Source organism: Somniosus microcephalus, chromosome 18, assembly GCF_052327205.1.
Source record: "Somniosus microcephalus isolate GS21.2 chromosome 18, FLI_Smic_1.0, whole genome shotgun sequence".
Taxonomy (NCBI): domain Eukaryota; kingdom Metazoa; phylum Chordata; class Chondrichthyes; order Squaliformes; family Somniosidae; genus Somniosus; species Somniosus microcephalus.
This window is the reverse complement of record NC_141004.1, coordinates 86,347,390-86,369,131: the sequence shown is the minus strand read 5'-3', so window position 1 is coordinate 86,369,131 and position 21,742 is coordinate 86,347,390. Positions and strand designations below refer to the sequence as shown.

At 49.8% G+C, this 21,742-nt stretch overlaps 1 protein-coding gene across 2 annotated transcripts in view; it reads left to right on the top strand.

The window, feature by feature from the left end:
- Positions 1–3,745: 3,745 nt before the first annotated feature.
- Positions 3,746–21,742, top strand: part of LOC147105428 (uncharacterized) — a 233,887-nt gene continuing 215,890 nt past the window's right edge. For both annotated transcript variants that reach the window (XM_086011767.1, XM_086011768.1), the window contains exons 1-3: positions 3,746–3,823; positions 20,162–20,278; positions 20,417–20,518. In XM_086011767.1, coding sequence (XP_085867893.1) covers positions 20,221–20,278; positions 20,417–20,518 — 160 coding nt within the window. In that variant the 5' untranslated portion in view covers positions 3,746–3,823; positions 20,162–20,220. The remainder of the gene's footprint in view (positions 3,824–20,161; positions 20,279–20,416; positions 20,519–21,742) is intronic.

Here is a 21,742-nt window from a genome sequence, read left to right as displayed (position 1 = left end):
TCATTATCCTGATCTTTTGACCCAATATCATTTCTCTGTATTACAGTGATTCCTTCCTTTATTAACATAGCCACCCCACCTCCCCTTCCTTCCTGCCTGTCCTTCCTGACCGTTAAATAACCTGGTATGTTTAATTCCCAGGCATTGTCACCCTGCAGCCATGTTTCTGTAATGGGCACAAGATCATACCCATATTTAGTTATTTGTGCCATTAACTCGTCTATTTTGTTACGAATGCTACGTGCATTCAGATAGAGAACTTTCAAATATGTTTTGTGACACTTAGTTCCTGCTTTTGCCCTTTTTATTACTTTACCTTTTACTCCATACCTTCTGCCCCTTCCTGACACGCTCTGGTTTTTAATTTCCCCTCCGCTACCTAAGTCTATGAGCTTCTCTGTTGTCATTTTTATTATTTACTCTCTCGGAACCTCCCCCCCACTAGTTAGTTTAAAGCCCTCTCTACAGCACTAGTTATATGATCCGCCAGGACTCTAGTCCCAGCACTGGCCAAGTGAAGCCCGTCCCAATGGAACAGCTCCCTCCTGCTCCAGTACTGGTGCCAGTGTCCCAGGAAGCAAAACCCATTTCTCCCACACCAGTCTTTGAGCCACGCATTTAACTCTCTAATTTTATTTGTCCTAGCCAAATTCGCTCGTGGCTCAGGTAATAATCCAGAGATTATTACCCTTGTGGTTCTGCTTTTTAATTTGGCCCCTAGCTGCTCAAACTCCCTCAGCAGAACCTCCTTCCTTGTCCTATCTATGTCGTTGGTACCAACATGGACCACGACAACTGGATCCTCCCCCTCCCACTCCAAGTTTCTCTCCAGTCCAGAGGAGATGTCCTTAACCCTGGCACCGGGCAGGCAACACAGCCTTCGGGACTCTCGCTCTCGGCTGCAAAGAACTCTATCTATCCCCCTAACGATACTATCTCCTACCAGTAGAACATTTCTTTTAACTCCCCCCACTTGAATGGGGGGAGTTAATAGATGCAATTTATATGTTTCCTTGCCGTTGTATTTAACGGGCACCCTTATTTTTCCTCTGGGGTAGACTTTTTGCCCCGTATATGTCTTCTAGACAATGGACGTGTCCTTCAAGGGTATGTGTGAGAATAGCCGCTCGTAGTCTCATCGATTCATGACTGTTAGGGCTGATCCTGTGTCCAATTCCATCTTTACTTGGGACCCTGCTATCATGAGGGTGACCCAAATGGTTCGGTGATCCTCCTTTGCGATCACGTTGTGTAACTTTAGACAACTTAGTCTCCTGCTCCCGGAGTCATTATCACTCTTCTGATCTTCTGAACTACTGTCTGTCATCTTTTGTACTTTTCCTTAGTAGTTCTTTTAGTGTTGGTTTTCTTTCCCGACCTGCAGACTTGTGCTATGTGTCCCACTTTTCCACATTGCCTGCATACTTTGTCCTTAAACCAGCAATCCTTCTGGTCATGAGTTGTTCTGCCGCAGCGATAGCACTTTTCTGCTCCATATGCCATTTCATTGGTGCTATATTCTTGCGGTTTCTGTTGTATTTCCGCAGCTCCCCGTGCTGCTGCTTCGTAGGATACTGCAATGCTGAAAGCCTTTTCTAGCGTAAGGTCCTTTTCTGAAAGTAGTCGTTTCTGGGTTCCTTCACTCTGGAGCCCGCAGACAAACTTATCCCTTAAGGTATCTGCCAGTCCTGCTCCGAACTGGCAGTGTTTCGATAACTTGCGTAGTTCCGTAAGATAGTCAGCATTACTTTCGTCTTTGTGCTGGTTTCTTTTATGGAACTTGAATCTTTCTGCTATCAGCAGCGGTGTAGGGTTTAGATGTTCCTGTAAGATATTGACAATCTCTTCAAAGCTTTTCTCCATTGGTTTAGCTGGGGTAATTAAATTCCGCAATAGGCCGTACGTTTTCGCGCCCATCAAATTCAATAATACCGATGCCTTCTTTTCATCGGCCACCTCATTTGCCTTGCAGTACACTTCAATTCTTTCCACATACGTGGTCCAGTCTTCTATTTCGTTGTCGAAAGCAGTGATGCTGCCACTCTTCGGCATCTTGGGTGGTTTAAAATGGCGCCTCCCGCGCTTTTCCTTCTTCCCCAATGGATTAAAATGGCGCCTCCCGCACTTTTCCTTCTTCCCCCGCTGCTGCCAACGCTGCTCCTAGCGTTCTAAATAGTAATGGCGGCGCCTCGCGGCTTTCTGCGCGTCTCTCTTTTGTTAATTAATTTTCTTAGTTTTATTCTTTTTCGACGCTGTCCACTACGCGTCTCTTTTCCTTCCCCCTTTTTTATTTTCTTTAACGCTGCCCGGCTCTTGAGCACCGGGCGCGCCCTGTGCGCTCCACCCTCTCTCTTTTTCTTCCTGACGACGCTGCTCGGCCCCCTTGCAGAGCCGCTCGATCGAGCTCTAGCCCGCCGCAGTCCGGGAAGGGTCAGCGCACTACCTGCTACCAGCCCGATTTGCTGGAACACCTTGACTGGAGAACCAAGCCCAGCTCTCCACAGTCTCCCCTGCGTTTCTCTGAATTCCGATAGATCACTGGGCAGTTGCCTGTGGTCGACGCCCGTTGCTCTGGCTTCGACCTCCAAGAAGCTTCTTTTTAGGGATGGATCCCCGTGAGGTGATGCAGTACTGCAGGTGAGTTCGAACCTGCTCGTCGCCACTGTAGTGTCCGCGTATAAATAACACACGGACTGCAGGAGAACGGTAATAACAGGTGTTTACTGAACAGAGGGTATGCTGGAACTAACTGTACAAATTACTACACGGTGTTATATACAGGTGTGGTCACTACTGGTACTGCAGTATACAGGGGCTGTAAAAGATAGTTCCTCTCTTAAAGGTAGATACATTACAGAGATAATTGTGGGAAGCTGGTGGCCAGATTGTACAATCAGAGTTTACATTATTTCACATTATTAGAGTGGAAATAGGAACTTAGAATGTAAGAAGCTGGAACAGAAAGAGCGATTAGAAAGCATGAGCTCAGGCAGTCAAGTGGCAGAGACAGAAAGGGCATGCAGGCATAAGATTTTTAATCTCTTCTTCTTAGGCAGTCCCTCGGGACCGAGGATGACTTGCTTCCACATTAAAATGAGTTCTCAGGTGACTGATGAGTCCAATGCGGGACCTACAGTCTCTGTCACAGGTGGGGCAGACGGTGGTTGAAGGGGCGGGTGGTTGAAGGGGCGGGTGGGTGGGGTTCTTGGGTTGACGTGCGCTCCTTCCGCTGTTTGCGCTTGGTTTCCGCTTGCTCCCCGCGAAGAGACTCGAGGTGTTCGGCGCCTTCCCAGATGCTTCTCCTCTACATAATATAATATGGATAGATATAGATCAGTATTTGATTCAGAAATGTGATGTGCCTTGTTTTGAGGCAGTCGCTTTGCTTCTGAGTTTCCAGTTTCTTGCTGGGGTTCAGTTAAGATGCTAATTTTTAGAAAAAGAGAGATGCCAATAAGTTTGCTTAGTAAGAACCACGCAGTAGAATGCTGTTTAAAGGCTGTAACACCTACAAGGTAGATTCTTACCTCATGGAACTATTTTTTCCCAACAGAAAGATTGTCCACACCCCTGATTGTTCAAGATCCAGTTTACGTAGCCAGCAACGTTCAACTCAGCTGTGTTGTGAGAAAAGGAAGGCCACACAGACTGTTGTGGCGGAAAGGGAATGAGCCAATTAACAACAGTTCACAGTACACCCTGGCAGATGACAACAGCACACTGACTATTAACAATGTAGAAAAGACACACTGTGGCTTTTTTACATGCACAGCCTTGAATGATGTCAGCCAGCGGAACATTTCACACTTTCTTATTGTCAATGGTAGGTTTTAGAACAGTCTGATAGTGTTGATGGATTACACAGTGGAGGGCTTTTGGTAACCGTGTGCCCGAATATTCATTTTTACAGCAATAATGGGAGTGTGTTTCCACATGCCAGTCATTTTGCCTGTGACTCACTGATGTCTTAAACATGTTGTGATGCTTGTAACACAAGAGTTGTTGGGTGTGATGTGCAGGGAAATTCTCACTTAACTACATGGGTTGCTGAAAGCGCTGTGAAAGGCAGCGAGCAGCAGCTTTCTCAGCGGCCCAAGGCATGCTCTTCAAATGCCCCGAGTTGTCAAGCGGTTGTGAGTCCAGCTTTTTTGTCAGTAGAGATTCACACCATCGATTCAGCAGCCTCTGTTGTTTACCCCTTTCCCCACCACATCAAACTTCCTCCTCAGCTCCCCCTGCTCTAGCCCCCAACCTGTTTCTCTCTTGTTTCTCCCATCATGCCGTCTCCGAACTTATCCCATCCGCCCGTAACTCCATTCCCACTAAACTGTTGATTACCTGGGCCCCATGCTATCTAATATTGTAAATGGTTCTCTCTCCTCAAGTACTGTACCCCTCCCCTTCAAAACCATAATCTACCTCCTCCATAAACTTGCTTTCGACCCTTCTGTCCTTGCAAACTACTGCCCCATCTCCAAACTCCCAAATCCGTGCTCATCTTTCCTGTAACTCCACGTTTGAACGCATGCAAACAGGTTTCCACCCCTGCTACAGCACCAGAACAGTCCGAAACAAAGTCACAAATGACCTTCTGTGTGACTGTGGTAAACTATCCCTCCTCGTCCTTCTCTGCCTGTTTGTAGCCTTTGACACAGTCGATCACACCATCCATCTCCAACACCTCTCCACCATCATTGGGCTCCATGGGGCTGCCCTCGCTTCATCCACTCTTGCCTTATGTGTCAGCTGTGGCTCAGTGGGCCGCACTCTCGCTTCTGAGTCAGAGGATTGTGGGTTCAAGTCCAACTCCAGAGACTTGGGCACAAAAATCGAGGCTGACACTCCAGGGCAGTGCTGGAGGAGTGCTGCACTGTCGGAGGTGCCGTCTTTCAGATGAGACATTAAAAAAAGGCCCTGTCTATCTTCTCATAACATATGGACATAAAAGATCCCAAGGCACTATTCAAAGAAGAGCAGGGGAGCTCTCCAAGTGTCCTGGCCAACATTTATCCCTCAATCAGGATCACTAAAACAGATTATCTGCATTGTTTATATCTTATTACTTTTTGTGGGACCTTTCTGTGTGCAAATTGGCTGCAGTGACTGTGCCTCAGATGTACTTCATTGACCGGAAGCACTTTGGGCCATCCTGAAGCAGCAAACGCTTCTACAGAAATGCAACGTTGTACGTTCTTCCATCTGATTACAGCCAGAGCATTTCCAGCAATGGCATCTTATCCTGCCCCCAGAGCCACCCAGGAATCTGTCTTTGTACTGGCTGGGATAGTACAGATCGACCCGGCTATTTCCTGTTGATTGATGTGGGATAGTACAGATCGACCCGGCTATTTCCAATTGATTGATGTGGGATAGTACAGATTGACCCGGCTATTTCCTGTTGATTGATGTGGGATAGTACAGATCGACCCGGCTATTTCCTGTTGATTGATGTGGGATAGTACAGATCGACCCGGCTATTTCCTGTTGATTGATGTGGGATAGTACAGATCGACCCGGCTATTTCCAATTGATTGATGTGGGATAGTACAGATCGACCCGGCTATTTCCTGTTGATTGATGTGGGATAGTACAGATCGACCCGGCTATTTCCTGTTGATTGATGTGGGATAGTACAGATCGACCCGGCTATTTTGTAGGGGGTTTCTCTTGCTTGCTCTGGTCTCCTGCCAGGCTTCTTGCAATAATTACCCGTGAGTGGTTCGACCCGCTCGCCCCTACGGTCCTATACCTTGGACTTAGGTGCAGGGAGCTGTAGTGCAGAAAAACTCAATAGACCAGGTCGAATAGCACGAAATGGATGCCTTTATTGAGCAGTTTGCAGCATTATAAAATACATGTCATATGCACAGATTAAAGCAACTACAAGCATGCACACATCTATAAACTTAACTCTATAGAAATGGGGAACACACGGCACATCGTGAAAGGGGTAACACATTACAATTACCCTTAACCCCCTCCCCTATAACCTAACTAAGTTTCGATTTGAGGGACTCGGGATCATGCTCACCACTTTAAGAATTGCGAAAAAGGCTTTGCAGCCTTTCGACACAGCTTTCCATCGTCACGTGGGTTTGGAAGCTTCTGGCGCAGCTTGTTTTCCTCTCGGTTCTCCTACGATGAGCGCACGCCGATGTTGACGAACTGGAGTACCGGGCCCTGGGTGTCTTCCTGGGTCATCGATGATCTCCCGATGACTCTTTATACAGTCATCATTGTCCTTCTGAGAGCTGGGGTACCTGGGCCCTGAGGGACTTCTCCTCCGGCCTGGGTCGTCGATGATCTCCCGACAAAAGTACCCGGGCCTCCCTCGTCGTCTTCCCGTCGTGGCCGGGCCTTGCCTGGCCGAGCTGGCTTCCAAGCCGAAATCTTCTCATCGTCCTTTCGTCGTGGCCGGGCCTTGCCTGGCCGAACACTGAACACGGTCCGAACCGGAGTGCTGCTTGGTTCCGATGGAGTCTGTCCCGAAGCGTACCGATGGAGAACTCTCTGATGGACTTTACTTAATCCACAGTTATACCCTTTTGGAACATTCTTATCTCCCACCAAATCATAGTCCTGTCTTTGTAATAATTTTGGCAGGCAGAACTCTCTGCAGGGGTGTTTTGTCTTCATAACGGGAGTCGGTGATAGCTGAACTGGCCTTCCTGGGCCGATAATGTCTTTGCTTTGTTACCGTAACTTGGTTTGTATATTGATTGGTCTGGAGATTGCCCTGGATGGCTGTTAAACGGCTTCTCTTTGTACAGTGTAATGGGCTTAAGCGTTCGTTCAATTCTCCTCCCATTTCTTGATGGGTCTCATCCTGCCACCCAAATCTGTCCTGTACTCATAATCTAATCAATATGTATACTCAGTTCCATGAGTTTCGGCTTCCCGAAACTGGTTTTCGCGGGCTTTTAATGTCCTCAATCCACAAGCCTGTCTGGCTTGCAGTAACAGAAATTCAAATGGTCCCAGAAGCTGGTCACGAGGTCTGGCGGCCATTATGTGTGCCCTTTTATCAAAGGTTTCTCTGTATAAGCTTCTTTTGGTCAATAAAGCTGTTTTATTAACCCTACTTTTCTACGTGATTATTTAATGAAAATTTCGCGAATCTTACAGTTTACAGTATTGATGTGGGATAGTACAGATCGACCCAGCTATTTCCAATTGATTGATGTGGGATAATACAGATCGACCCGGCTATTTCCTGTTGATTGATGTGGGATAGTACAGATCGACCCGGCTATTTCCAATTGATTGATGTGGGATAGTACAGATCGACCCGGCTATTTCCTGTTGATTGATGTGGGATAGTACAGATCGACCCGGCTATTTCCAATTGATTGATGTGGGATAGTACAGATCGACCCGGCTATTTCCTGTTGATTGATGTGGGATAGTACAGATCGACCCGGCTATTTCCAATTGATTGATGTGGGATAGTACAGATCGACCTGGCTATTTCCTGTTGATTGATGTGGGATAGTACAGATCGACCCGGCTATTTCCTGTTGATTGATGTGGATTAGTACAGATCGACCCGGCTATTGCCAATTGATTGATGTGGGATAGGATAGATCGACCCGGCTATTTCCAATTGATTGATGTGGGATAGTACAGATCGACCCGGCTATTTCCAATTGATTGATGTGGGATAGTACAGATCGACCCGGCTATTTCCAATCGATTGATGTGGGATAGTACAGATCGACCCGGCTATTTCCAATTGATTGATGTGGGACAGTACAGATCGACCCGGCTATTTCCAATTGATTGATGTGGGATAGTACAGATCGACCGGGCTATTTCCTGTTGACTGATGTGGGATAGTACAGATCGACCCGGCTATTTCCTGTTGATTGACGTGGGATAGTACAGATCGACCCGTCTATTTCCAATTGTTTGATGTGATATAGTACAGATCGACCCGGCTATTTCCAATTGATTGATGTGGGATAGTACAGATCGACCCGGCTATTTCCAATTGATTGATGTGGGATAGTACAGATCGACCCGGCTATTTCCAATCGATTGATGTGGGATAGTACAGATCGACCCGGCTCTTTCCAATCGATTGATGTGGGATAGTACAGATCGACCCGGCTATTTCCAATTGATTGATGTGATATAGTACGGATCGACCCGGCTATTTCCAATTGATTGATGTGATATATCACACAGAAATCACAGAAACCCCACAGTGCAGATAGAGGCCATTTCGGCCCATCGAGCCTGCACCGACACATATCCCACCCTATCCCCGTAACCCCACGTATTTAATCCCCCTAACACTAAGGGTCAATTTATCATAACCAATCAACCTAACCCGCACATCTTTGGACTGTGGGAGGAAACCGGAGCACCCGGAGGAAACCCACGCAAACACGGGGAGAATGTGCAAACTCCACACAGATCGACCCGGCTATTTCCAATTGATTGATGTGGAATAGTACAGATCGACCCGGCTATTTCCAATTGATTGATGTGGGATAGTACAGATCGACCCGGCTATTTCCTGTTGATTGATGTGGGATAGTACAGATCGACCCGGCTATTTCCTGTTGATTGATGTGGGATAGTACAGATCGACCCGGCTATTTCCAATTGATTGATGTGGGATAGTACAGATCGACCCGGCTATTTCCAATTGATTGATGTGGGACAGTACAGACCGACCCGGCTATTTCCAGTTGATTGATGTGGGATAGTACAGATCGACCCGGCTATTTCCAGTTGATTGATGTGGGATAGTACAGATCGACCCGGCTATTTCCTGTTGATTGATGTGGGAAGGTACAGATCGACCCGGCTATTTCCAATCGATTGATGTGGGATAGTACAGTTCGACCCGGCTATTTCCAATCGATTGATGTGGGATAGTACAGATCGACCCGGCTATTTCCAATCGATTGATGTGGGATAGTACAGATCGACCCGGCTATTTCCAATTGATTGATGTGGGATAGTACAGATCGACCCGGCTATTTCCAATTGATTGATGTGGGATAGTACAGATCGACCCAGCTATTTCCTGTTGATTGATGTGGGATAGTACAGATCGACCCGGCTATTTCCTGTTGGTTGATGTGGATTAGTACAGATCGACCCGGCTATTTCCAATTGATTGATGTGGCATAGTACAGATCGACCCGGCTATTTCCTGTTGATTGGTGTGGGATAGTACAGATCGACCCGGATATTTCAAATTGATTGATCTGGGATAGTACAGATCGACCTGGCTATTTCCAATTGATTGATGTGGGATAGTACAGATCGCCCCGGCTATTTCCAATTGATTGATGTGGGATAGTACAGATCGACCCGGCTATTTCCAATTGATTGATGTGGGATAGTACAGATCGACCCGACTATTTCCTGTTGATTGATGTGGGATAGTACAGATCGACCCGGCTATTTCCACTTGATTGATGTGGCATAGTACAGATCGACCCGACTATTTCCTGTTGATTGATGTGGGATAGTACAGATCGACCCGGCTATTTCCTGTTGATTGATGTGGGATAGTACAGATCGACCCGGCTGTTTCCTGTCGATTGATGTGGGATAGTACAGATCGACCCGACTATTTCCAATCGATTGATGGGGGATAGTACAGATCGACCCGGCTATTTCCTGTTGATTGATGGGGGATAGTACAGATCGACCCGACTATTTCCAATCGATTGATGGGGGATAGTACAGATCGACCCGACTATTTCCAATCGATTGATGGGGGATAGTACAGATCGACCCGGCTATTTCCAATTGATTTACGTGGGATAGTACAGATCGACCCGGCTATTTCCTGTTGATTGATGGGGGATAGTACAGATCGACCCGACTATTTCCAATCGATTGATGGGGGATAGTACAGATCGACCGGGCTATTTCCTGTTGATTGATGGGGGATAGTACAGATCGACCCGACTATTTCCAATCGATTGATGGGGGATAGTACAGATCGACCGGGCTATTTCCTGTTGATTGATGGGGGATAGTACAGATCGACCCGGCTGTTTCCTGTTGATTGATGTGGGAAGGTACAGATCGACCCGGCTATTTCCACTTGATTGATGTGGGATAGTACAGATCGACCCGGCTATTTCCACTTGATTGATGTGGGATAGTACAGTTCGACCCGGCTATTTCCAATTGATTGATGTGGGATAGTACAGATCGACCCGGCTATTTCCAATTGATTGATGTGGGATAGTGTAGGAGACTATGCACTCCTAACAAAAACACTGTGAACTAAACTGGTGGTTAACAAACTTAGTTTAATGCACTGAAAGTATTACAAAACAACAAACGCAGGAGAAACTCCAAACAGGTCTGTGCACTAGCACACTCCACGAGGACTACTGGAAACGCCCTTCAACCCTCACGTTCCCGCCGTTGGGAACGTCACGTGACCCACGTGATGACATCATCGCGTCAGATCGGGATTTTACCGAACCCGCGCTGTTTAAACAGGGCAAACATTAAAAGGTAACAATAATGATTAAAGACAATTGTACAAGTTACTGTGAGAGTCTCTTTGGTGGCTTTGCCACATAAGCCCCCCCAGAATTGTCTTTAATGAGGAAAGTCAATCGCCGAGGAGGTCGGACAAGCCTGTTTGACCGACTCCTAAATTCTCGGAGAGGAAAACGCTGAGCAGGTGGCGAGAGGCAGGTAGCACGAGGCGGTTTGGCATAGCGGCGGCCGGCCCCGGCGCGGAGGCTGCGCCAGTTCGACCGGCTGTTCGAGGTCCAGGTGCGCAGGTTTGAGGAGATCAACGGAGATGTGATCAGGCTTGCCCCCGACGTCGATCACAAAACTCTTGTCCCCGGTCTGTAGAACCTGGAACGGACCTGCATAAGGAGGTGCGAGCGGGGTACGATGGCCGTCTTGGCGCACAAAGACAAACTTGGACTTTGACAGCTCCCCAGGGATGTTGGAAGAAGGCAAACCGTGCTGCGAGGTCGGAACTGGGCGGAAACACTGAGCCGCGTCCCGATGGGCCTCTCGCTGACTGGCTGCAGACCACGGCCGCGTAGGGGACGGCAGGAACTCGCCTGGAACTCGAAGTGGCTGACCGTAAACCATTTCCGCGGCCGACGACTGTAGATCTTCCTTCGGCGCCGTGCGCAGTCCTAGCATCACCCACGGCAGTTTATCGACCCATGCTGCATCCAGAAGGCTAGCCCTGAGCGACGCCTTCAATGAATGGTGGAACCGCTCGCACAAGCCGTTCGCTTGCGGGTGATAAGCCGTAGTGCGGTGTAGTTTAGTGCCTAATGCTGAGGCTACCTCATTCCATAGTTCCGACGATAATTGTGGCCCGCGATCTGACTAAATATCCGCAGGGACACCAAACCGGGCTACCCATGATGAGATGAAGGCTCGGCGACATCCGCAGAGGTGGTGGATGTCAGGGGAACCACCTCCGGCCACCTCGTGGTGCGATCCACCATTGTCAGAAGGTGCGTAAAACCACGGGACGGTGGAAGTGGGCCCACTAGGTCAACGTGAATGTGGTCGCAATGCCGCTCCGGTACCTCGAAGGTGGCCAGAGGGGCCCTGACGTGCTGTTGCACCTTGGCCCGTTGACAAACCACACAAGTGTTCGCCCAGTCGCGGACTTCTTTGCGTATTCCTCGCCAGACGAATTTGGAGACTAGCAGCTTCTGCGACGCCCACACTCCAGGATGCGACAGCCCGTGTATGGTGTCGAAAACGCCTCGGCGCCAGGTGGACGGCACAATCGGACGGGGTGCACCCAACAAAACGTCGCAGAGTAGAGTGGTACCTGCCGCATGGAACGGTACATCTCTCGGCTGGAGGCTGGCGAGGACAGAACGAAAGGCCTGAGTCTCCGGGTCGGCAGCCTGGTCGGCTGCCATTCTTGCGAAGTCTGGACGGCAGCGTGGGAGAGGCAATCAGCGACGACGTTGTCCTTGCCAGCCACGTGCCTGATGTCGGTGGTGAACTCGGAGATGTAAGTGAGCTGTCGTTGTTGCCGAGCCGACCACGGTTCAGCTGTCTTGGCCATCGCGAACATCAAGGGTTTGTGGTCAACAAATGCAGTGAAGCGGCGCCCTTCGAGGAGGAATCGGAAGTGGCGGATGGCCAGAAACAAAGTGAACAGCTCCCTGTTGAAAGTACTGTACCGACGTTCGTGCCATTGCAGCTGGCGGCTAAAAAATGCCAGAGGCTGCCATGCGCCGTCAACCCATTGCTCCTGGACGGCCCCCACAGCGTAATCCAACGCGTCCGTCATGAGGGCGATGATAGCTCCTGGCAGGGGATGTGCCAACATCGTCGCGTTCGCAAGCGCGGTCTTCGTATCCTCGAAGGCGCGACCCATTTCTTGCGACCAAACCACGGGCTCCTTTCCCGTAGAGCGGCTGCATGAGTTGTGCGGCCCTGGGGACGAACCGGTGGTAAAAATTTACCATCCCTAGGAACTCCTGTAAAGCTTTCACTGATTGCGGCTTCGGGAGCGCCGTGATCGCCTCCACCTTAGCTCGAAGCGGCGTTGCCCCTGCGGAAGTTATGCGGTGGCCTAGAAAATCGAGCTGCGCCAAACCGAAACGACATTTGTCCTGGTTCACAATGAGGCCGTGCTGCTGAAGCCATTGAAAAAGGACGCAGAGATGCTTGAGGTGTTCATCCTTTGTGGTGCTAGCAATCAGAATGTCATCCAAGTAGACGAACAAAAAATCGAGGTCCCGCAGAACCGAGTCCATAAGGCGCTGGAATGCCTGCGCTGCGTTTTTAAGCCCAAAGGGCATGCGGAGGAATTCAAAAAGTCGAAAAGGGGTGATGACCGCCGTCTTTTGGACATCCTGGGGGTGCACTGGGACCTGATGGTACCCACGGACGAGGTCGACCTTTGAGAATATTGACTTCCCCGCCAAATGCGCAGAGAAATCTTGTATGTGGGGGATGGGGTAACGGGCGGGCGTCGTTATCTCATTGAGGTGACGATAGTCGCCACAGGGCCGCCATCCCCCGCCGGGCTTTGGGACGATGTGGAGCGGTGAAGACCAGGGACTATTGGATCGGCGAATAATCCCCAGCTTCTCCATCACGGCGAACTCCGCCTTCGCCGCTGCGAGCTTGCTGGGCTCCAAACGCCGCGCCCTGGCGTAGACAGGAGAGCCGGTTGTCGAAATATGATGCTCCACCCGATGCTTGGCGGTCGAAGCTGAAAAGGTGGGCTTTGTCAGCTCGGGGAAGTCCCCGAGAAGGCGGGAGAAGTCGTCGGGAGGTGGCCCCGCGCAGGAGACCGAGTGCGGCGCAGCTGTGCTGTGCGCACCTGAAATACCGTCGAGCGTGGCGGCGTGAACGAGGCGTCGATTTTTCACATCCACCAATGTAGGTGTCTATGCACTCCTAACAAAAGCACTGTGAACTAAACTGGTAGTTAACAAACTTAGTTTAATGCACTGAAAGTATTACAAAACAAGAAACGCAGGAGAAACTCCAAACAGGTCTGTACACTAGCTCACTCCACGAGGACTACTGGAAACGCCCTTCAACCCTAACGTCATCACGTTTCCCGCCGTTGGGAACGTCATGTGACCCACGTGATGACATCATCGCGTCAGATTGCGATTTTACCGATCCCGCGCTGTTTGAACAGGGCAAACATTGAAAGGTAACAATAATGATTAAAGACAATTGTACAAGTTACTGTGAGAGTCTCTTTGGTGGCTTTGCCACAATAGTACAGATCGACCCGACTATTTCCAATTGATTGATGTGGGACAGTACAGATCGACCCGGCTATTTCCAATCGATTGATGTGGGATAGTACAGATCGACCCGGCTATTTCCTGTTGATTGATGTGGGATAGTACAGATCGACCCGGCTATTTCCAATTGATTGATGTGGGATAGTACAGATCGACCCGGCTATTTCCTGTTGATTGATGTGGGATAGTACAGATCGACCCGGCTATTTCCAATTGATTGATGTGGGATAGTACAGCATTCGATGGAATCTGGAACAGTACCCATGGATTGGAGGGCAGCAGCTTCTTATCGTGTCTACACACTGTTCCCTTTGGGGAACAGTATGAAGTAGTGGAAGGATTTCTGGCCGCGTTAAACGCTCCTTCCGTGACCGTAACCATCTTCATACCAGCCATTAGTGTGGTTAGTCCTATGGCGGGAGGGTTTTACGGGCTCCCACAACCCATACGAGTGGTGGGGGCACCCACACCCACGGACGCAAGTATCCCACTGGATGTCAACCCAGAATTTAGAGCCGGAGCTCCAACTCTACTTGCCGGGACTGTTTGGAGCGGGGTTCGAAACCCGACACCTTCTGGCCCAGCGGCGGGGATGCTTACCGCTATGCCAAAGGCCCTCTCCGGAGGGTAGCTAATGTTAACCCACTATTCAAAAAAGGTGGTAGAGAGAAAACGGGGAATTACAGACCGGTAAGCCTGACATCGATAGTGGGGAAAATGCTAGAGTCCATTATAAAAGATGTACCAGCAGAGCACTTGGAAAACAGTGACAGGATCGGACAAAGTCAACATGGATTTACAAAAGGTAAATCGTGCTTGACTAATCTACTGGAATTTTTGAGGATGTAACTGGTAAAATAGATAACGGAGAACCAGAGGATGTCGGGAAACTCCAGTACGATTTGGACAGGTTGGGTGATTGGGCAGAAACATGGCAAATGCACTATAATGTGGATAAATGTGAGGTTATCCACTTTGGTGGCAAAAACAGGAAGGCAGATTATTATTTGAATGGCAATAGATTGGGAGAAGGGGAAGTGCAAACAGACCTGGGTGTCCTTGTGCACCAGTCGCTGAAGGTAAGCATGCAGGTGCAGCAGGCGGTTAAGAAGGCAAATGGTATGTTGGCCTTCGTAGCAAGATGGTTCGAGTACAGGAACAAGGATGTCTTGCTACAGTTGTACAGGGCCTTGGTGAGACCGCACCTTGAGTATTGTGTGCAGTTTTGGTCACCTTACCCGAGGAAGGACGTTCTTGCCATGGAGGGAGTGCAACGAAGATTCACCAGGCTGATACCTGGGATGGCAGGAATGACGTATGAGGAGAGATTGTGTCGATTGGGCTTATACTCACTGGAGTTTAGAAGATTGAGAGGGGATCTCATCGAAACCTATAAAATTCTGTCAAGTCTGGACAGACTGGATGCAGGAAGGATGTTTCTGATGGCCGGGGAGTCCAGAACCAGGGGTCATAGTCTAAGGATAAGGGGTAAGCCATTTAGGACTGAAATGAGGAGGAATTTCTTCACCCAGAGAGTGGTGAACCTGTGGAATTCTCTGCCACAGAGGGCGGTGGAGGCTAGTTCATTAAATATATTCAAGAAAGAGTTGGATATATTTCTTGAGGCTAAAGGGATCATGGGATATGGGGAAAAGGCAGGGACAGGGTACTGAATTTGGATGATCAGCCATGATCACATTGAATGGCGGAGCAGGCTCGAAGGGCCGAATGGCCTACTCCTGCTCCTATCTTCTATGTTTCTATGTGGTGTATTTGGACTTTCAGAAGGCTTTCGATAAGGTCCTGCATAACAGATTAGCGTGTAAAGTTAAGGCACATGGGATTGGGGGCAAGGTATTGACTTGGATAGAGAACTGGTTGGCAGACAGAAAGCAAAGAGTTGGAATAAATGGGTCTTTTTCCGAGTGGCAGGCAGTGACTAGTGGGGTACCGCAGGGATCGGTCCTTGGGCCCCAGCTATTCACAATATATATTAATGATCTAGACAAGGGAACTAGATGTAATATCTCCAAATTACTATTGCTGTGAGGAGGATGCCAAGAAACTCCAGAATGATTTGGACAGGCTGGGTGATTGGGCAAAAGCACGGCAGATGCAATATAATGTGGATAAATGCGAGGTTATCCACTTTGGTGGCAAAAACAGGAAGGCAGATTATTATCTGAATGGCAATAGATTGGGAGAAGGGGAAGTGCAACTAGACCTGGGTGTCCTTGTGCACCAGTCCCTGAAGGTAAGCATGCAGGTGCAGCAGGCGGTTAAGAAGGCAAATGGCATGTTGTCCTTCGTAGCGAGAGGGTTTGAGTACAGGAACAAGGATGTCTTGCTGCAGTTATACAGGGCCTTGGTGAGACCACATCTTGAGTATTGTGTGCAGTTTTGGTCGCCATATCTGAGGAAGGATGTTCTTGCCATGGAAGGAGTTCAGCGGAGATTCACCAGGCTGATACCTGGGATGGCAGGAATGACGTATGAGGAGAGATTGGGTCGGTTGGGCTTGTACTCGCTGGAGTTTAGAAGAATGAGAGGGGATCTCATTGAAAGTTATAAAATTCTGACAGGACTGGACACACTAGATGCAGGAAGGATGTTCCCGATGGTCGGGGAATCCAGAACCAGGGGTCACAGTCTAAGGATAAGGGGTAGGCCATTTAGGACAGAAATGAGGAGGAATTTCTTCACCCAGAGAGTGGTGAACCTGTGGAATTCTCTACCACAGAAGGCAGTAGAGGCCAATACATTAAATGTATTCAAGAAGGAGTTGGATATTTTTCTTAAGGCTAAAGGGATCAAGGGGTATGGGGAGAAGACAGGGACTGGGTACTGAATTTGGATGATCAGCCATGATCGCATTGAATGGCGGAGCAGGCTCGAGGGGCCGAATGGCCTACTCCTGCTCCTATCTTCTATGTTTCTATGGGATAGTACAGCTTGACCCGGCTATTTCTTGTTGATTGATGTGAGATCCTTGCTGTGATATTTCCATTTCCTCTTTTTCTTGTCTCCAAGATTTACCCTCTCTATGAATCTGCCACTATTGTGGGATCTTGCCCTGTGTGGTTCCTCCTGCCATGTCGCAGACTTTGATCAGTGTTGCCTGACCAGCTGATTTTCCCAGGTGAAATATGTTGGGAGATGGAATTTTACTAGTATTAGTGGAATTGACAGCTTTCCCACTGTATAACTAACATTGCATAAACAAAATATATAACATGACAGAATTACACTTGGTATTGTCAAAACATGAATACAAACAATGCACCTGACATGCTATAAGTAGATGTTTGATTGCAGACAACATGCTAAAACTGTGTGGTGCATCTAAGTTATGAATGTAGTCTTGTGTATCACAATCAGTAAAATGAGGGAAGCACTGACTGAGACAGAGCTGCTGTATTTTGTACTGAAATGTGTCCCATGGCACTGGCTGGACACATTTGTTCACAGTTTTCCCTGTCTACAGCATTCATGACCTCAACTGTGCTATTCTATTAAAGAGCAAACAACATAGTAAATGGAAATCATGCACAGCTTAACCATGGCTGTTCTTACAGATTGAATCGTGGCTGAATCAGTCTTCTCCTCCTTAGGCAGTCTCTCGGAACCGAGGATGACTTGCTTCCACATTAAAAATGAGTTCACAGGTGACTGATGAGTCCAATGCGGGACCTACAGTCTCTGCCATAGGTGGGGCAGATGGTGGTTGAAGGGACGGGTGGGTGGGGTGCTTGGGTTGATGTGCGCTCCTTGCGCTGCCTGCACTTGGCTTCCACTTGCTCCTGGCGAAGAGACTTGAGGTGTTCGGCGCTGTCCCAGATGCTTCTCCTCCACTTTGTGCGGTCTTGGGTCAGTGGGGATGTTGCACTTTTTCCAAGGAGACTTTGAGGGTGTCCTTGAAGCATTTCCTCTGCCCACCTGGGGCTCTCTTGCCGTGCTGGAGCTCCGAGTAGAGTGCTTGTTTGGGGAGTCTCGTATTGGGCATGCGGACAATGTGACCCATCCATCGGAGCTGATTGACCGTGGTCAAAGCTTCGATGCTGGGGATGTTGGCCTGAGCGAGAACACCAACGTTGGTGCGCCTATCCTGGCAATGGATTTGCAGGGTCTTGCGGAGGCAGCGTTGGTGGTACCTCTCCAGTACTTTGAGGTGCCTGCTGTACATGGTCCATGTCTCTGAGGCATACAACAGGGCGGGTATCACTGCTGCTCTGTAGACCATGAGCTTAGTGCTGGGTTTGAGGTCCTGGTCTTCAAACACTCTCTTCCTCAGGCGACCGAAGGCTGCACTGGCACACTGAAGGCGGTGTTGGACTTCGTCATCGACGTCTGCCCTTGTTGACAGTAGGCTCCCAAGGTATGGAAAGTGGTCCACGTTGTCCAAGGCCTTGTCGTGGATTTTGATAATCGGGGGGCAGCACTGTGTGGCGGGGGCAGGTTGCTAGAGGACCTTTGTCTTACGGATGTCTAGTGTATGGCCCATGCTCTCGTACGCTTCAGTGAAGGTGTTGACGATGGTTTGGAGTTCGACCTCCGAGTGAGTGCAGACGCAAACGTCGTCTGCATACTGTAATTTGACGACAGAGGATGGGACGACCTTGGATCTGGATTGGAGGCGACGGAGGTTGAACAGTTTCCCGTTTGTTTTATAAATTAGCTCCACTCCAGCGGGGAGCTTACTGAGGGTGAGATGGAGCATTGCAGCAAGGAAGATCGAGAAGAGCATTGGTGCGATGACACAGCCTTGCTTGACCCCGGTTCATACGTGAATTGGGTCTGTGGTGGAACCGTTGGTCAGGATCACAGCTTGCATGTCGTCGTGAAGCAGGCATAGGATGGTGACAAACTTTTGAGGGCAGCCGAATTTGAGGAGGGCTCTCCATAATCCCTCACGGTTGACAGTGTCGAAGGCCTTTGTGAGATAAAAGAAGGCCGTGTACAGCGGTTGGTGCTGTTCCCTGCATTTCTCTTGTAATTGTCATGCCGTGAAGATCATGTCCACTGTGCCCCTTAGCGGGCGGAATCTGCATTGCGACTCTGGGAGGAGCTCTTCGGCCACTGGGAGAAGGCGATTGAGGAGGATTCTTGCGATGACTTTCCCTGTGGCAGACAGCAGGGAAACTCCTTTGTAATTACCGCAATTGGACTTGTCACCTTTCTTGAAGATGGTCACAATTACGGTGTCTCTGAGATCCCCTGGCATGCTCTCCTCCTTCCAGATAAGAGAAATGAGTTCATGAATTTGCCCCAGTAGTGCTTCTCCACCATGCTTTAGCGCCTCGACGGGGATTCCATCTGCTCCTGAGGCCTTGTTGTTCTTCAGTTGTCGGATGGCCTTTTCAGCCTCATGCCGGGCTGGGGTTGTGCTGAGATGGTGGCGGGTAGCATGCTGCAGGATGGCGTTGAGGACACTCATGTCAAAGACAGAGTCTCGGTTAAGGAGATCTTCGAAGTGCTCCTTCCAGCGGGCGCTGACTGCCTCTCTTTCCTTGATGAGTACCTCTCCGTTCTTGGCCTGTAGTAGGGTAGGATCTTGTGTGCTTGGACCATAGGTGGTCTTGACTGCACTAAAGAATCCATGCACGTCGTGGTTGTCGGCTAGCTGCTGGATCTCCTGCACTTTCTCCACCCATCATCTGTTCTTTAGGTCGCGAGTTTTTTGTTGGACCTCGGCCTTCAGGCTCGTGGCTGAATCAGTAATGCCATTAGCAGAGTCCTAGGGGAAATATAATAATATAGTTTGGTCCAAAGTCAGTGAAGGCTATCCAGTCCATCAGGCCCACTCTGTATGTATGTTCTAAGAACCATCAACGTTTATAGCACAGTAGGAGGCCATTTGGCCCTTCATGTCTGTGCTGGCTCTTTGCACAGAAGTATCAAGGTAATCCCACTGTCTTGCTGTCTCCACATAGCCCTGTACCTCCATGTGCTTCACATGTTTATTTAATCTTTCTTTAGATTGTCTCAGCTTCAGCCACTCCCTATAACAAAGAATTCCATGTTCCAACAAGCCTCTGTAAAGATATTTCTCCTAACCCCTCGCCTTGTGCCCTGTGACAGTTTTAAATTAATGACCTCTTGTCTTTCCTTATTCATTCTATACAAACTTCCATAATTTTAAAAAACCTCCTAACCTCTTTACACCAGTGGAAACAGTCCCAGTATCTGAAATCTTTCCCAAGCTGGTGAGTCTGCACTTCTGGTCATCAAGGGCCGCCCCACAACCTGCTACCCTTTCCCAGTAGGTCGTTCCTTTCCAAAGGGAGGCTGTGGGAGGCAGGGGAAGTGTTTGAAAGTCCGGTTAGCTTTGTGATGTATGTACAAGACTATTAAATGGTTCTGTTTTCCACCGTTTGTTGGAATTGAAGTAAATTTACTGCAGTTCTCTTTTGCAGGAATACAGTTTCTCCATAAACGGATTCTTGTCGCCTCTGCCATTGCTCTGGTCAGTACAATGATGTCCTTTGCTGCAATTGTCTTCATCATCTTCTTTGGCCTCAAGAAATACAAGGGTACTGAATGCATTTTCTGTTCCTGTTATTTATTACAAGTTTAATCACTTTCATATATTTCAATTTGAAGCTTGATAACTTGGATGTTCTGGTGATCCTGCCTGGTTTAATTTCCCCTTCATGTGTTTGTATCTACAGGTCCGAAATACCAAATGCGGCTCACTATTGCTTTCCTGTTCATTGAAATGAAGTGCTCCATATGTTTACTGATTTCTGCTATACTGTGTGCCGTGGATACAGGTCGGTGCCCATCTTGTCTATTCCAATGCACACCTCTCATCAGATGCCAAACTCCTGCTTCTAGCCTATTCCAAATATCTGCCAAAAAAGCTGCTTTTTCACCTTTATACACATTGGGGCATTAGTAGTGGGAGCAGAGCCTAGGCCCAGGGACAGGGTTCCAGGTCAGGGGTCAGAAGAGGAGTCAGGGGTCGGGAGTGGAGTCCAGGTCGGGGGTCGGGAGTGGAGTCGAGGGTCGGGAGTGGAGTCCAGGTCGGGGGTCGGGAGTGGAGTCCAGGTCGGGGGTCGGGAGTGGAGTCCAGGTCGAGGGTCGGGAGTGGAGTCCAGGTCGGGGGTCGGGAGTGGAGTCCAGGTCGGGGGTCGGGAGTGGAGTCCAGGTCGGGGGTCGGGAGTGGAGTCCAGGTCGGGGGTCGGGAGTGGAGTCAGGAGTGACCTCCCCACACTGACCCCCCCCCACACTGACTCCCCCCCACACTGACTCCCCCCCACACTGACTCCCCCCCACACTGACTCCCCCCCCACACTGACTCCCCCCCCACACTGACTCCCCCCCACACTCACCCCCCCCCCACACTGACTCCCCCCCCCACACTGACTCCCCCCCCCACACTGACTCCCCCCCCACACTGACTCCCCCCCCACACTGACTCCCCCCCCACACTGACTCCCCCCCCACACTGACTCCCCCCCCACACTGACTCCCCCCCCCACACTGACTCCCCCCCCACACTGACTCCCCCCCCACACTGACTCCCCCCCCCACACTGACTCCCCCCCCACACTGACTCCCCCCCCCACACTGACTCCCCCCCACACTGACTCCCCCCCCACACTGACTCCCCCCCCCCACACTGACTCCCCCCCCCACACTGACTCCCCCCCCACACTGACTCCCCCCCCACACTGACTCCCCCCCCCACACTGACTCCCCCCCCACACTGACTCCCCCCCCCACACTGACTCCCCCCCCACACTGACTCCCCCCCCCACACTGACTCCCCCCCCACACTGACTCCCCCCCCACACTGACTCCCCCCCCCACACTGACTCCCCCCCCCACACTGACTCCCCCCCCCACACTGACTCCCCCCCCACACTGACTCCCCCCCCACACTGACTCCCCCCCACACTGACTCCCCCCCCCCACACTGACTCCCCCCCCACACTGACTCCCCCCCCACACTGACTCCCCCCCCACACTGACTCCCCCCCCACACTGACTCC